The sequence below is a fragment of the Schistocerca americana genome, chromosome 1 (assembly GCF_021461395.2).
Source record: "Schistocerca americana isolate TAMUIC-IGC-003095 chromosome 1, iqSchAmer2.1, whole genome shotgun sequence".
In the NCBI taxonomy this organism is placed as follows: Eukaryota; Metazoa; Arthropoda; class Insecta; order Orthoptera; family Acrididae; genus Schistocerca; species Schistocerca americana.
Window position 1 is genome coordinate 1146412925 of NC_060119.1, and position 17952 is coordinate 1146430876.

General features: G+C 43.8%; 1 protein-coding gene across 1 annotated transcript in view; it reads right to left on the reverse strand.

Annotated features, from left to right (window-relative positions):
• The window catches only part of LOC124597374 (tubby-related protein 4), a 500962-nt gene that overhangs the window by 63406 nt on the left and 419604 nt on the right, over positions 1–17952 (reverse strand). The window contains exon 8 of the mRNA XM_047135935.1: positions 6073–6301. Coding sequence (XP_046991891.1) covers positions 6073–6301 — 229 coding nt within the window. The remainder of the gene's footprint in view (positions 1–6072; positions 6302–17952) is intronic.

Genomic DNA, 17952 nt, shown 5'->3' on the forward strand with positions numbered 1-17952 from the left:
GATCACACACATCCATGCCCGAGGTAGGATTAGAACCTGCTACGGTAGCGGTCGCCCGGTTCCAGACTGTAGCGCCTAGAACCGCACGGCCACTCCGTCCGGCTGCATAGAATAGTAAGGGCTGGAAATTAGAAATATTTTATTAGAACTCATTCACACTGCTATAGACAAACTCAGGTCATGGCGGAGACAGAGGGGGAAGCAGAAACCAAGCCAGTATGTGGGAAGTGGGTCAGATCATTGACACATTACGACAACACACCGTCTGCCAAGTGAAGATACACATTTAACAGAATGGAAACTGCAACAGTAAATTAAAAGAAGTGAGACAAGCATACTCATTAGCTCCCTAAGACATGTTGCAGGAAACACTATCTCTTTCACAAGAGCACATAGTGAGCAACTGACACAGCAGTTAACAGCTTGTTAAGTGAATACACACACACACACACCACACCACACCACACACACACACACACACACACACACACACACACACACACACACACACGCGCAAACACACACATATACGGTGGAGAAAAATTGGGGCACGAAATTTTAACCTTGGATAGCCGATGCCAGTAGGAACCAACATTCCTAATCTTGTGTAGGTCGACAATGCACAATTTTTAAATTACGGAAACTTGGCGCCACGCGCTCCGATTGGTCGCGGGATTGCCCTGTTGCCGGATGCTCTGGACAACGCAAATGCTTTGCCTACCGGAGATGGCGACGTATCCAAGGCGGCCCGCACGCTCGGTGGTAGCGCGCCAGACTCCACTCTGGGGGCGAATCTGCCGGGGTCCCGACATAGTGTTGCCATAATCCAAGGACGAAAATCAAGGACACAACTCGGTGATTATAAAGATGTGGTTGAAACACGGACCGATATGTTGTGCAAGTGACCATTGGTTTGCATTTCAGTTAAATCTTCGTAATTACTTTACAGTGGTAATTATGAAGATATGGTTGAAACCTGGAATGACACAATGTCCTTTCACCTTTCTGCACGTCAGCCAAATCTTCATAATTACCATAATTCAAACAGTAGTTCTGTCAGCAAAGAAGTTGTAATTAACAAGGAAAATTAATCCAAGCATTAATGGTGTCTATAAAGGAGTGGTCAATGATGAAGAAAATTAATTGCAATTGACATTAAATAACTTTTTAATTAAAGCATTGAATACAAATTATTAACATGTACACAATCATGCTGCTACAACTGATACATATCTTTCACTTTATGCTTTAAACCAGTCGTATTTCTCTGAGCCCTGAACGGAAGAAAGAAACTCGCTCCGCTTCTGAATCAGGCTATAAAAATGTGTGCAGTTTGTGTTTTTCGTGTTATATTGGATGTGGAGCATTGCATTGACTGACGTAAAAGCTTTTCTTTCTTTCTTCTGTCCAATGTCCATTCACTAGGGAAAACACTCTCTCCACATTGGCATTGTGCCCTAGAATGGAGAAATTGTACTGAACAATAGCAAGCATTTCTGAATACTGCTCTTTAGAAACACAATCCTCAAAAATTTAACCCACTTTTTATGACGCATCATCTCCAAATTCTGGTTATCTTCCTGTGTAAGAAAACATTTCAGTTTCACTATCTGGTCAAATAGCAAGCTCTCAACCACTTTGCAAGGTGTGTTTTCTTGCATCCACTTCAGTGTACATTCAACTTTTTCCCAATCAGGCAAAACGTGCGTAAAAAATTTTTTCTTACTAGCCACTTTTTTCGCGGACATTTTCCTCTTCGTCCAGGACACCCGTCTTCGAGCATAAAATCGCGGTCTGTCTGCGAAATCCGCGACGTATGGCAATCCTATCCCGACACATCCATTGTGGTTTCATGATAAGACGTACCGGGAAAAACCCGTCAACAGCTGTTAGTTCGCGTACAGAAAGTCAGAGCCTTTTTTGTAGCTAGGACATTGTTTACTTATAGCAGGTGCTCGAACTGGCGACCCTCTGACGCGACACAAGCTTGGTAACGTCGAACCCTGTTTTGCCGAACTCTTTCAAATATTCCTGGCATGGCCCTGATGCGATTGGCCGCGTGTTGAATGCGAACCAGTAATTTCTCTTCGTTTATAGGGGTTTGCGTCCAGGTGGGTGAACTAGAACCTTGAAGAATCCCCACAGGAAGAAGTCGGGTGGCGGGAGGTCCGGTTATCAAGGGGGCTATGTCCTAAGAGCACCTCTGCCAATTACCTGGCCATCAAAGACTTCATTTAAATATCCGAGCACAGCACGACTGCTATGTGCGGGCGAGCCGGCCGGAGTGGCCGTGCGGTTCTAGGCGCTGCAGTCTGGAACCGAGCGACCGCTACGGTCGCAGGTTCGAATCCTGCCTCGGGCATGGATGTGTGTGATGTCCTTAGGTTAGTTAGGTTTAATTAGTTCTAAGTTCTAGGCGACTGATGACCTCAGAAGTTAAGTCGCATAGTGCTCAGAGCCATTTGAACCATTTGAACCAATGTGCGGCCGCCCCATCATGCTGCATCCACATGCGTAGCCGTGTGTCCAGGGGAATATTTTCCAGCAGGCCGGGTAGAGTTTCTTGCAAAAAGTGAAGGTAATTTGCCCCGGTAAGTCGAGGAGGAAGATGGACCGGCCCAATGAGATGTGGATACATGTGTTGCTGGAAACAAGCCCATTTCCTGATTCAAGTGACGTGACATGTCTGTACAAACATACAAGGCCATATAAACGATGTCCTCTCGGGCGCTAGTCGCTTGGGATTGTTGAGATCCTTCACGGCTCTGAGTATGAACCTCCTGAACAAATTGATTCCATACTAGCACGACTGTCCAGGGAGCCCGATCAGCGCGAGTAGCAGTACTGTGGACCATTAAACAGCAGTCCACATAGGCCATGATCTGACCACTCTCGAATTCCTACATGCGCTGGTAATTGATCCCCTTCTTACTTGACGTCAACACGATCTTTCACAAACAAACAACATTTAAATGCGATTTGTGAATAAGAAATCCACTGTATAATCTTTCACAGCAGCCTAATTCGTGTGGTTGCGCTGAAACGTTGGTAATTTCCTTATCTGAGCGTATACTATACTTCATGCTAATTTGAAGATAGTTGCATGGCGCCTTCGTAGTGCTGCAATTTTAGTTGACAGCAGTGTAGCTAGAAACACATATAAAGCAATATGCTCCCCTTTCCTGTGTATTCGGGATGCAATGGATAGAAACAGATGAAATAAGTACACATGATAAAAGCAATAACAGTTTTGAAAAGGACAGATTGCTACTCACTGTAATGATGACACACTGAGTTGCACACAGGCACACCTTAAAGACTGTTACACACTAAGCCAAAGTCTTCTTGTTTCTCTTTTCGTGAAGAAGGGTTTGTCCAGATGCTTAGTGCGCAACTCAGCCTGTCATCTTTAAGGTGACTAGCAATCTATCCTCTTCATAATAATTGTTGATATTATCTGGACTTCCCATTGTTTTATAACAAAGATAAATGTGATGTGTTGTGCATGCTGTCAACTCTTCGCAAGTGAATTTCGCAGTTCTGTGGGGGTTATATAGTGTGGTAAACCTCTATCCCCCATCCACGAAGAACGTTTTGTTTTCGAACTGCAGCGGCTAGTTATGAAGACATGGGTGTCTTTAGAGGGCATTTGTTCGCGAAGTGATAAAAAATGAAAGTGTGGTTTGTCCGTGTTTGCTGCTATCACTCAACCACACAATCCTGCAGCCCCAAGAGGGTCATATGGTACGGTGGACATCCATCCCCCACCCACGAAGGAGATTTGGTTTCAAACTGCAGAGGTTGGGTTGGAAGATATTAGCGTCAAAAAGAGCTCCATACCAATGAACGTATTACGAGAAGAAAGTGAAGATGCTTGCAATCGAATACAGAAGTGGCCGATATTGGCCGGAATGTCCGTTCCACAATGTTCGAGAATATTCCATAATGTCATACAATCTTCCAGGAGATTTCAGAATGTTATAGATATTCGAGGTAAACTGGAATTAATTGGGGGAGGGGGGTTGCTTTACTTGCACATTCTGGACTTTTCGAAAATCGCTTCAAGTTATTCCAAAATCAACACCAGCAGATGAAACAAATGCATGTTTGACGAAATCATTTCTTTGGCTTCGAGTGAGGAAAGAGAGTTCAGCTTTCCAGTGATGAAGAAGCAAAACTTTTTATCAAACATCTCATATAAATTAGTAAAGGCATTCATCCAGTGATTGTGTAACTGGCAAAATTGAACTTACAATTGATTTATGGAATATCTCTCACAAATTAGTGAAGGCATTCATCCGATTGTTTGTGTAACTGGCAAAATTGAACTTGCAAATGATTTATGTAATGGGGGTCAACAGCCTGAATGAATTAATAGATAAAGTCTTTTCCAAGCAACATTCAAAATAACTCAAGTTGCTTATTTGAAAGAGCCTTTGCAGCAGTAAGAAATGAAGTAGTTGACAATATTAATTTGAAAAATTCAAAACAAGAAATTGTCTCGAACAGTTATCAAACAATTTAACTGAAGCAAACATAATACCAGTGAAAGATGAAGGCTAAACATAATTTATTTCAAGAATCCCACTCATGTCTTCCAAACTGCTGTTTCAGTTCAAAAGACTGCAATTTCCAGTAGCATTAGCGTTTAATATCACCATAAATAAGGCACAAAAGCAAACATTAAAATGTGAAAGGATCCTGCTTTTTTTCATCTAGGGATGGGAAACCCAGAGAATTTGTGTGTCTACTCACCAAATAACAAGCTGACAAATTTAGTTCACAAGCAATTATTGCGATAGAATAAGTTAATTAAGTGTGAAATATACTCAAAGCAAAGTTTTCTTTCACTACATTAATTACAGCTCTACTGAGATTGTGCTGGTTTTGTACAGCTTTATATTTTACATCCACCCACCATCAATCATTAGTTTTTGTGTTAGGTGCTGTTATGTATTATGATGGTTGTGTGGTCGTTGTGTTTCTGGAGATGTGTGCAGAGATATAAGTGTTTGAAGTTGTCGCTGTCACACTGTTGTGGTCACCAGCACATCTTCAATCTCTTTTGCATCAATGTACATTTTACGGGAAAAGTTCAAGATTTACCTATTTTATCGAGCACTTATGCTGGCTATATGCATTGATGGCAGCGGAAAACGGGAAAATGTCATGCACATTTAGTCGACTGCATTTTAATTTCCATTTTGCCTCTCATAATTTCTTTTTCCTTTACACGCTTCTTATGTTATAAGATGTACAGGGAAAATTCGATAGTCATCTGTGTTGTCGAGCTTTAATGAGTCTTCTAAAATGTTCTTGAATAGTCTAGATTTTAGAATGGTCTAGTTCAGTGGTTCCCAACAGGTGGTCCGCAGACCCCCAGGGGTCTGCGAGCTATGCCAGAGGGGTCCGCAAGATGCTATTAGAATAAAAAATATATTAAATATATTTCGTATGATAACCGATTTTTTGTTTTGGCCGCTTCACAATAACAAAGATGGCTAAATTGAAAAAGTTTTAAACTCAATATTTTTTCAATAATGAATATGTCAATGTTTTTTCTAAGTACCAAAAATTGAAAACGTATAAAAAGACTCTTAATTTAGGTTTCTTAGGTACTTGATACTGTGATATGACAAAGTGCCAGTCATGCTCGATGAGGGGGTCCTCGAGAAAATTTTGTTGGGAACCCCTGGTCTAGATAGTTCTTGAATTATTTTTTAACGTTCTAGAATGTTTTGGAATATTGTTGGAGCTCTATACAGAAATGATTGGCAGAGTGCTTTATTCTAAATTGTAATACTGTTGAATACTCCAATGGATTTAAGAGTATTGGAGAGTATTTTTGAGCATTCGAGAATAGCTTTTTAACGTGAATACAAATTTTTTCCCGATTTTTTGAATGTTCGTTTTTAGCATGGCCTCGAATGTTCTCGAGTGATCAGGAATGTTCGCAGAAAACAAATGAAGTTAAAAACGGTGCGAAGCGGGTCTTTTACAGCTAGTAATGGAATAAAAGTAACATAACAGAAAAAAAGTAGCTTGGAAACTGGTTCATTAAATGGGACTGACCGTCAACCTGAGGATCGAAAATGACGAATTCCGGCCGGATCTTGCTGGTCCGCTTCCCCTTGAGCAGCGGGACGAGGCCCCCGAGGTACTCCAGGTACAGCGTGTAGCACGTGCCGGAGCTCAGGTTGGAGTCGTCGTCGTGCCTGATCATGGTGCAGTGGAGCCTGACGCTGCCCGCAGGCGGGCGCGACACGAACTCCCTCAGGGCAGACGTCTCAGGAACACAGCACTGCCAACACGACAACACAAATGTCACCATCGTTTCAAACCATAGCGAGAGTGCTGAGCAGAAAGCTAAGCAATGCCTTTAGAAACGTTTGGAAGATTTCCTGTGGCTACATGTTCACCAAGAATAAAATTAATTTCGCGATCTTACCACTATCTCTAAGAGAGAAGTATGGAGTGTTTCAAAACCATTATCAGTGTTTTAAGTTTTTGTATCATTTATTACATTCAACACAAATACAGGGTGATTTTTTCCACCATTTACAAACTCTAGGGATTGACCAATGAGAGAATGCACAACAAAAAAGGTCGAATGAACTTATGTCCGGAAGTGCTTGGTGCCCATGTTTTCAGTAATACATTGTTACAGAGACCACGGTCTAATACGCGCTGTAACATGCAGTTGCACTTACAGTATGTGTTAAAAATGGTTTCCATGTGCCTCAGCCGGCCGCTGTGGCCGAGAGGTTCTAGGCGCTTTAGTCCGGAACCGCGGTGCTGCTACGGATTCAGGTTCGAATCCTGCCTCGGGCATGGATGTATGTGATGTCCTTAGGTTAGTTGGGTTTAAGCAGTTCTAAGTCTAGGGGACTGATGCGCAGTGGTTAGCACACTGGACTCGCATTCGGGAGGACGACGGTTCAATCCCGTCTCCGGCCATCCTGATTTAGGTTTTCCGTGATTTCCCTAAATCGTTTCAGGCAAATGCCGGGATGGTTCCTTTGAAAGGGCACGGCCGACTTCCTTCCCAATCCTTCCCTAACCCGAGCTTGCGCTCCGTCTCTAATGACCTCGTTGCCGACGGGACGTTAAACACTAACCACCACCACCATCTAGGGGACTGATGACCTCAGATGTTGAGTCCCATAGTGCTCAGAGCCATTTGAACCCGAGTCCCAACGCATGTGTGTACACGCCGTAGCATGTTCTGCCTCACACAGTCACATCGGCCGGGCTGCATCTGAACAGTGTCAAAGGCACCATGAATACGCTGTTCCAGCGTCTCCACATCTGGAATGGGCTCTGCATGCACGATACTTTTGGGATGGCCCCACAACCAGAAATCGTACGGGTTGCGATCCAATGAACGAGCAGGCCATGGAAATGGACTCCCTCGTCCGATACATCCACCAGGGAAGACCCGATTGAGATGAATCCGGACGTTAATGGCGAAGTGGGCTGGAGCACCATCCTGCAGCAGCCACATAACCGTTCGGGTCATCAATGGCACTTCTTCCAGCAGGAGAGACAGAGTCACCTACAAGAAACGCCGATAGTGTCTGCCTGTTGGGCGACATGGAAGGAAGACTTGTCCTAAATACGGCCGCCAAATATCCCGGCCCACGCATTCTGGCTGCAGCGATGCTGGTGATTCACTGTCACCATACCGTGGTGTTCTGTATGCTATACAGCAGATGACTGTTATGAAAGTTGAAGATACCACTCCGCATAAAGGTGGCCTCATCTGTAAGTAGGATGAATGACTCAAACCCCGGAATAGTGGTTGCCTGGTGAAGAAGCCAGTGACACAACTGCTCCCAATGTGGAAACTCTGTCGCTAGTAAGCCCTGCACACGCTGTAAGTGATAAGGGTAGTAACAGTTGTCGCAGAGAATGTTCCACCCAGTGGTCTGGGTTACACTGTACTAGCAGGGCAATTGCCTCATACTGACATGGTGGTCTTCTTCCACAGTGTTAATCACATTTTTCTCCAAGTCTGGAGCCCAAACTTTTTGGTTACGTCCTCCATGACTTCCTGCTTCCTGAAACGACTCGCTCCCAGACAAGCGGCGAAACTCTGCTGAAAACATTGAACGCTGTGGTTGTTGTCGGCGAGCGTAGGCCTTCTGATACGACCTTGCTGCTTGTCGCCCATTGCCATTTGCCTTTCTGTAAGGAAACAAGATGTCGGCAAGCTCTCTATTCGAATACAGAACTATTGTGTACAGCGCTGTATTTGCAAGAGAAGTGAATCGGACACAACACTGGCTGGAGAGGGCACTAGGGCATGACATATGAGGAACAGTCCCGCCCTGTAGGAGAAAATAATGCCTCCTGTAACTATGGCTCCGTAGTACAGCGCGTATTGGACTGCAGTATCTGAAACAAAGTATAGTTGAATAAATGGTCTCTAGCATGGCAACCATTCATTTCCGGAGATAAGTTCATTAGACATTTTTTGTTCCATATCCTCTCATCGATCAGCCCCTAGAGTTTGTATATGGTGGAAAAAATCACCGTGTAATATATTAAATGAAGGACCAACTCAAATAGTTTTGTTTGTATAACTCTGTGCATGCACATGCACTGTTTCCTTCGTCTTCCGCTAGAAAGCGCGAGCAGCAAAGATGGCGACTAGTGAAAAGAAAGCTGCCTCAGTTTTACAGTTTGAACCGACTAAATCTGTTGCTCCAGTGCAACGTGCTTTCTGTATCAAGTTAAGTTGTAATCCTCCTAGTGACAATAACATCTGTAGATGGTTTCATCATTCTGAAGACACCGGCTCTTTTTGCGAAGGAAACATGATGAGATGACAAAGAGTGACTGAAGAACGTGTTGAATGAGTGAGAGAGTCTTATACGTGTAGCCCGAACAAATAATTTTGGAGGGCTAGTGGGGAATTAGCAATTCCAGTGATGTCAGTGTGGAGACTTTTAAGAAGTCTCTTACATCTACATCCGTATCGGTTGCAGTTGCTACAAGCTCTAAAGCCTGCAGACTACGTTTTACATGCCAACTTTAGAAACTAAATGTTGTTGCATGAGGATGAAAGTTATCTGGATCGTGTAATCTTCAGTGATGAAATGACATTTCAGAGGAAAAGTGAACACACACACAAGGTGCACGTCTGGGGGTCAGAAAATGCACACGAAATGGTACAGTTGCAACCGGAATCCCCTCAATTGAATGATTTTTTGTGCCATGTCCTGGCGGTAAGTTTGTGGACCTTTCTTTTGTGGTGAAGCAACTGTAACTGGTGTTTCTTATCCTGATGTTCAAGAACTATGGCTCTTTCCGAAATTGGAAGAGGCTGAACCACAGAACTATTTGGCAGCAAGAGGGTGCGCCGCCTCACTGGCATAACTCAGAAAGAGATTCGTTAAATGATGTTGTACCTGACCACTGGACTGGCTACAGGTGGCCCAGTGACAGAGCTAGTTTCGCATGGCCTCCATTTTCACCCGATCCGACATCATGCGAATTTTATCTTTGGGGGTTCGTAAAGGATCATGTGCATGTTCTTCCACTATCAGCTGATGACTTAAGAAACAGGATTGAACCAGTTGCTGCAACAATTACTCCAGAGACACTGATCAAGGTTTGGGAAGAACTCGCATATCGAATCGACATGTGCTGCGTGAAACACAGTGCTCTTATTGAACTCATGTGATGCATTATTTATAGTTGTAAACTGAATCTGAGAAATGTGACAAAGTCTTGAAACGTAGATGTTCATTTTGAAAAATCCGGTATATAATCTCTACACTGGCCTTAGAGTTTCTGTAAGACTTTTATCTGATATGGAGAAAGTCCTATCTCACTCTCGCCAAGCCCTCTCTAGTAGTTCTGAGGTATTTTTCTCTATGGCTACGGTAAGGCGTCTTTTCATTCTGGCAACGTCGCTGGAAGCGGAGGAATCTTAAGTTTTTGAGTTACAAAATTCCGCAGAAAGAAATCCTACCCTTTGGTATTCATGTTGAGGGGCAATGTACAGCAAATGTATGATTCAATGTGACCCATACATCACTTTTAGCTGCTACAGGATCTTCGTATGCTCATGCAGCTAAATATTATTTTTAATAAACGTAAACATGGTCCATAGTAGGCTGTAATGTGATTTCTATTTAATCGACCGACTAGCTAATTTCGACTACTTGTCATTGCTTATTACCTCTCTAACAAGTAACTATGATCAATAATGTTACATTTATCTTTGTCGTTAAGAAAAAGGAGTTAACTCACTTGGGGATTTCATATGTGGTAGCTGATGAAGATGTTAACATTACTGTGTCATCTTTAAATCATATAAGAAAGATGCCACTACTATAACATGTAAATAAGATTTATAGCACCAAGATTGCGGCCATATATATCAATACCACGGTGCACTCACAGTTGTATTTGTATCTTATCAACCATTAACAAATACTAGGATATCTCTACTCTTTATACACTCCTGGAAATTGTAATAAGAACACCGTGAATTCATTGTCCCAGGAAGGGGAAACTTTATTGACACATTCCTGGGGTCAGATACATCACATGATCACACAGACAGAACCACAGGCACATAGACACAGGCAACAGAGCATGCACAATGTCGGCACTAGTACAGTGTATATCCACCTTTCGCAGCAATGCAGGCTGCTATTGTCCCATGGAGACGATCGTAGAGATGCTGGATGTAGTCCTGTGGAACGGCTTGCCATGCCATTTCCACCTGGCGCCTCAGTTGGACCAGCGTTCGTGCTGGACGTGCAGACCGCGTGAGACGACGCTTCATCCAGTCCCAAACATGTTCAATGGGGGACAGATCCGGAGATCTTGCTGGCCTAGGGTAGTTGACTTACACCTTCTAGAGCACGTTGGGTGGCACGGGATACATGCGGACGTGCATTGCCCTGTTGGAACAGCAAGTTCCCTTGCCGGTCTAGGAATGGTAGAACGATGGGTTCGATGACGGTTTGGGTGTACCGTGCACTATTCAGTGTCCCCTCGACGATCACCAGTGGTGTACGGCCAGTGTAGGAGATCGCTCCCCACACCATGATGCCGGGTGTTGGGCCTGTGTGCCTCGGTCGTATGCAGTCCTGATTGTGGCGCTCACCTGCACGGCGCCAAACACGCATACGACCATCATTGGCACCAAGGCAGAAGCGACTCTCAACGCTGAAGACGACACGTCTCCATTCGTCCCTCCATTCACGCCTGTCGCGACACCACTGGAGGCGGGCTGCACGATGTTGGGGCGTGAGCGGAAGACGGCCTAACGGTGTGCGAGACCGTAGCCCAGCTTCATGGAGACGGTTGTGAATGGTCCTCGCCGATACCCCAGGAGCAACAGTGTCCCTAATTTGCTGGGAAGTGGCGGTGCGGTCCCCTACGGCACTGCGTAGGATCCTACGGTCTTGGCGTGCATCCGTGCGTCGCTGCGGTCCGGTCCCAGGTCGATGGACACGTGCACCTTCCGCCGACCACTGGCGACAACATCGATGTACTGTGGAGACCTCACGCCCCACGTGTTGAGCAATTCGGCGGTACGTCCACCCGGCCTCCCGCATGCCCACTATACGCCCTCGCTCAAAGTCCGTCAACTGCACATACGGTTCACGTCCACGCTGTCGCGGCATGCTACCAGTGTTAAAGACTGCAATGGAGCTCCGTATGCCACGGCAAACTGGCTGACACTGACGGCGGCGGTGCACAAATGCTGCGCAGCTAGCGCCATTCGACGGGCAACACCGCGGTTCCTGGTGTGTCCGCTGTGCCGTGCGTGTGATCATTGCTTGTACAGCCCTCTCGCAGTGTCCGGAGCAAGTATGGTGGGTCTGACACACCGGTGTCAATGTGTTCTTTTTTCCATTTCCAGGAGTGTATTATGTTATATTTAAATATGCTGTTTAACATGAAATCGTTTGATTCTTTTATTTGCTTAAATGCTTTTATGTGCAAGACATGGTTCACATACCCGTGTTATTTGCACTTATTCCAAAGTAATGTTGTACCACATATAACAGGTTTTACATGCCTGATGATACGTACATCATAAATATCGCCTCAAACCTCACTGGTTAATTAATGAGTGAGTAGACTAAGTAATTGCACTGTATTATATTAATTCTGAATTGAGGCAAAATTACACAACTTAGAGTTGGCAATGTGTTAATCTCACGTATAAAGCTGTATATTTACCTACTAAAATGTACTTTGAGCAACGTCACTGAGTAGCTGGACTGCTATATTTATGGATGTAGCGAATATAATCGAGAGGTTTGTTACTGTTTACGTTTATGAGCAGCCAACTTTATTGTATACTAAGATAAACAGCTACTGCAGAGATTTAACAACTACCAAAGAAAATAAATTGCTCCTAACCTTTCCTATCCTACCGGACACTGAGTCCAAAGATTAAAAGAAAAAGTCACCGTTCGTAACAGGAATTTCTTTGACCAAGACAATTTGACACTTAGCTAACTGCCATTCACTCAAGATGGTATACTGAGTGATAAAACAAAGCAGTAGGCTTTTAACAGAAATGTTGACCCTTAGACAATGTGTCTAATAGTGTATTTTAAATACGACAGTATGCCATCTTAGGCACTGTATAACATTGTAAGTAAGCATTATAAATATGGATTCTTATGGTTATATCACTTGTTATGTATTTCACTGTTATTGTCTACTATGCTTTCAGAAAACACTTGATAATGGCACTTTAAAAGCCGAAATCATGATCATGTAAATGTAACACTGCAAATAAAAAACAGTCTAATGGCGGTATTGACTTTAAAGAAGCTGGTAATTTGTTGTCACAGATTCATGTATCAGATTGATGAATCTGTGACAATAAATTACCAGCTGCTGTCAAATACCATGTGGTTGTACGTGCAACATGATGAATCACCGATACACTGTATCAGACAAGTATCACAGTATCTGACCAACACATTTTCTCAACGGCGGATCGGTCATAGCGGACCCATTAACTGGCCTGCCAGATCACCCGACCTAACCCCATTAGACTTCTATTTATGGGGCTGGTTGAAGGGGAATATGTACGCTACGAAGGTGGATGCAGGGGAAGAACTTGTCGCTCGCATCGACGACGCTATTGCCCACATAATGGCCCGCTGGGATTATGTTCGATGTGCAACCCAACATACCGTCCAACGTGTTGACGATTGCATGGAGATGAGTGTGGAACTTTTTGAACGCCTCTTGTAGGGTGGATCAGTCCTCTGTCCCATCATTATTTTGTCCATCACAGCGCCTACACAGCATTTCTGTACGTAATATTCACACTTGTCTTCATAATCATTCATGGTTGTGTGTAGTCTTCAACCCGCTCCAGTTCCGTAATGATCGAAAATCGGACACTTGTTCATAGGACTATTTCGGTTTATTTTCACACGTAGAATCACCTCACAAATTATGTAACATTCGTCCTGAATCATCCTATGTGTACACAGTTAATTAAAAATTCAAGTCATTCTAAAATGAATGTCCATAAATATTATCAGACCAAAAACTGCACAGAATATTGTGCACTATGTTCAACATAATAATCTTGAGTCTTAACATTTTTAAATATAGATATGCAGGGGAAGTCGATGTTAAATGTCGTTATGCATTTCGGCCTAGGGGGGAGGCATGATTTCCTTAGGATTCACGCAGTTATTTTGTCACCAACAGTGACACAAGCTATCAGCTTTAACGTATGCGTATCGTTCTGATGTTTAGCATCTAACAGACAATTTAACATTAAAAATGCAATCAGCATTACAGATCCACTTTCACTAAAATAAATGTAAAAGTATAACTTGCAACATGCTCTGTTTGTAGCCACTGTGAAACGTTAGCAGGTTGTCCAAATTAAGTGCTGTTGTATCTCTGCAATCACTGCCGAAAATGGTACCCGAAACCTGCAAAATGGTTTATAGTTGCCTGAGTAAAGCAAAAGAAATAAAATAGATGATGTATCTAACAGGGAAGTGAGTGCTTCAAAAATGGTTCAAATGGCTCTGAGCACTATGGGACTCAACTGCTGAGGTCGTAAGTCCCCTAGAACTTAGAACTACTTAAACCTAACTAACCTAAGGACAACACACACATCCATGCCCGAGGCAGGATTCGAACCTGCGACCGTAGCGGTCGCGCGGTTCCAGACTGTAGCGCCAGAACCGCTCGGCCACCAGCGGCCGGCGCGAGTGCTTCATTTCTAGGTTCTCTGTTGGTGTACGCTTCACATGCAGTGTGCTATGGGCACTTACAAACTTACAATCTGTGTATCTCTCTAGAGACTCTTGTCATCACTATAGCTGCCTCAATATCTGCCGCATTAGCCATTTTTAACAGCGTACATTTCTGGTCGGTCAGTGCTACATACGGCACTGGGGCACTACTTGTTGATTTGTTGGGTGGAGTGGGGGAGCGGGGGGGGGGGGGGGGGGGGCTCGGCTGTCGGACTCAACCGACTGCCCAACAAGAAAAATTGATCGGGAAGTGCCAACGCACGCCCAATTTATCGGACGCTCGATAAGTTGGTCCCGAAAAATTGACACGTGTATAGGGCCCTTCACAGTGGTGACATCTTTATGAATAAAAGGCAATGTCCTGAATGACTGACTGATTCATCATCGCGTAGCCCATATCGCAAAGGATAGAAATTTGAAATCTGAAGAAGGTATGGATGTTCTAGTGTAAGGCATTTTCCGAAATTCGAACCCTAAGGAGATGAAATAAGGGATGAACGTTTCTTTTGGGAAAAAAAAGATGTCGGTATTAAAGCAATTTTGAAGCTAGACCTACGAAAACTGGTATTTGGTTTCTAGGTCAGAAATAGAGAAATACGTGTTTCAGCATTTTTGGAAATTTAACCCTGTAGAGATGAAATAGTGGGTGAAACATTTTCTGAAAATATATAATTATTAAGGAACGACTGGAGTATTTGTATAGCTACATCTATGAACATTGTCATTTAACTTCTCGGTTAGAAGTAAAAAAATACGTGTTTCATAGCTTTTGGAAATTGGACCCCATAAGGGGGTGAAGTAGGGAGTAGGGGATGAGATTTTTTTATGAATATATTTTATTATAAAACATTTTTAAAGCTAAATCTATGAAAATTTAAATTTGGCTTCGTAGTTAGAAATAAAAAATACATGTTTCAGTGGTTTTGGAAATTGAAGACCTGTGGGCGTGAAATGGGGGGGGCGAAAGATTTTATGGAAATATTTCATTGTGCAAGCATTTTCGAAACTAAATCTACGAAAATTTGTATTTAGCTTCTCTGTTAGAAATAAAACGTACGCATATCACTGGTTTTCGAATTTCAACTCCTAAGGGGTCATTATCGACCAGTCTAAACAGCTAAGGATAGAAACTTGAAGTTTGGAGATGGTGCAGATCTTACTGAAGGCATCGTTTAAGGAGGGATTGTCCGAAATTCCACTCGTAAGAGGGTGAAAAAGAGGACGAAAGACTTTTTGAAAGTACGTCGCTGTTAAAGGAATTTTGAAGCTAGAACTACGAAAACTGGTATTTGGTTTCTCGGTCAGAAAATAAAAAATACGTGTTTCAGCATTTTTGGAAATTCAACCACCAAGGGGATAAAATAGTGGGTGAAAGTCTACTTGAAAATCAATAATTACTAAAGAACTACTAAATGATTTTTAAGGCCACATCTATGTCAATTGGTATTTGACTTCTCGGTTATGAATAAAAAAATATGTGTTTCAGTGTTACTGGAATTTCACCCCGTGAGGCAGTGCAATAGAGGACGCAGATCTTTTTGGGAAACATTTCGCTGTAGTAACTGTTATAAAGCTAAATTTAAGAAAATTGGTATTTCACTTTGCGGTTAGATATAAAGAAATATTTGTTAGTGGATGAGAAAGTCGCTATGGAAATACACTACTGGCCATTAAAATTGTTACACCACGAAGATGACGTGCTACAGACGCGAAATATAACCGACAGGAAGAAGACGCTGTCACCCTTTCAGAGCATTTACACAAGGCTGGCATCGGTGGCGACACCTACAACGTGCTGAATGAAAGTTTCCAACCGATTTCTCATACACAAACAGCAGTTGACCGGCGTTGCCTGGTGAAACGTTGTTGTGATGCCTCGTTTAAGGAGGAGAAATGCGTACCATCACGTTTCCGACTTTGATAAAAATCGGACTGTAGCCTATCGCGGTTACGGTTTATCGTATCGCGACATTGCTGCTCGCGTTGGTCGAGATCCAATGACTGTTAGCAGAATATGGAATCGGTGGGTTCAGGAGGGTAATAGGGAACGCCGTGCTGGATCCCAACGGCCTCGTATCACTAGCAGTCGAGATGACAGGCATCTTATCCGCTTGGCTGTAACGGATCGTGCAGCCACGTCTCGATCCCTGAGTCAACAGATGGGGACGTTTGCAAGACAACAACCATCTGCACGAACGGTTCGACAACGCTTGCAGCAGCATGGACTATCAGCTCGGAGACCATGGCTGCGGTTACCCTTGACGCTGCATCACAGACAGGAGCGCCTGCGGTGGTGTACTCAACGACGAACCTGGTTGCACGAATGGCAAAATGTCATTTTTTCGGATGAATCCAGGTTCTGCTTACAGCATCATGATGGTCGCATCCGTGTTTGGCGACATCGCGGTGAACGCACATTGGAAGCGTGTATTCGTCATCGCCATACTGGCGTATCACCCGGCGTGATGGTGTGGGGTGCCATTGGTTACACGTCTCGGTCATCTGTTGTTCGCACTGACTGCACTTTGAACAGTGGACGTTAGATTTCAAATGTGTTACGACCCGTGGCCCTACCCTTCATTCGATCCCTGCGAAACCGTACATTTCAGCAGGATAAATGCACGACCCCATGTTGCTGGTTACAGAAAATGTTCGACTGCTGCCCAGGCCAGCACATTCTCCAGATCTCTCACCAATTGAAAACGTCTGGTCAATGGTAGCCGAGCAACTGGCTCGTCACAATATGCCAGGCACTACTCTTGATGAACTGTAGTATCGTATTGAAAAATGGTTCAAATGGCTCTGAGTACTATGGGACTCAACTGCTGAGGTCATTAGTCCCCTAGAACTTAGAACTAGTTAAACCTAACTAAACTAAGGACATCACAAACACCCATGCCCGAGGCAGGATTCGAACCTGCGACCGTAGCGGTCTTGCGGTTCCAGCGCCTTTAACCGCACGGCCACTTCGGCCGGCTATCGTATTGAAGCTGCATGGGCAGCTGTACCTGTACACGCCATCCACGCTCTGTTTGACTCAATACCCAGGCGTATCAAGGCCGTTATTACGGCCAGAGGTGGATGTTCGGGGTACTGATTTCTCAGGATCTATGCAAGTGCGTGAAAACGTAATCACGTGTCAGTTCTAGTATATTATATTTGTTCAATGAATGCCCGTTTATCATCTGCATTTCTTCTTGGTGTAGCAATTTAATGGCCAGTGGTGTGTCTTACACAAGAACGCAGAGGCATGATTAACAAAAGCTTTGGACTCCAGCTACCAGAATCGATTTTTGGTCAGAACTACACTGGGAAAAGATCTTGTTTGTATGGGCTTAATTAGCGTGAACAGCTTAGAAGGTGTTGCAATTTGTGGACAACATGAAAATTCGATGAAATAAAAACAAAACAAAAAACATGTGTGCAGTCCATAGAGTCCACGTGAGCAAAGCAGTGGGCACTAAGCTAGTAACGTGGCAGGGTAAGGTGGTGGTGATGATGATGGTGGTGATGATGATGGTGGTGGTGGTGGTGGTGGTGACAATGATGATGGTGATGATGATGATGATGGTGGTGATGATGGTGGTGATGATGATGGTGGTGATGATGATGGTGGTAGTGATGATGGTGGTAGTGATGATGGTGGTGGTGATGATGATGATGGTGGTGATGATGGTGGTGA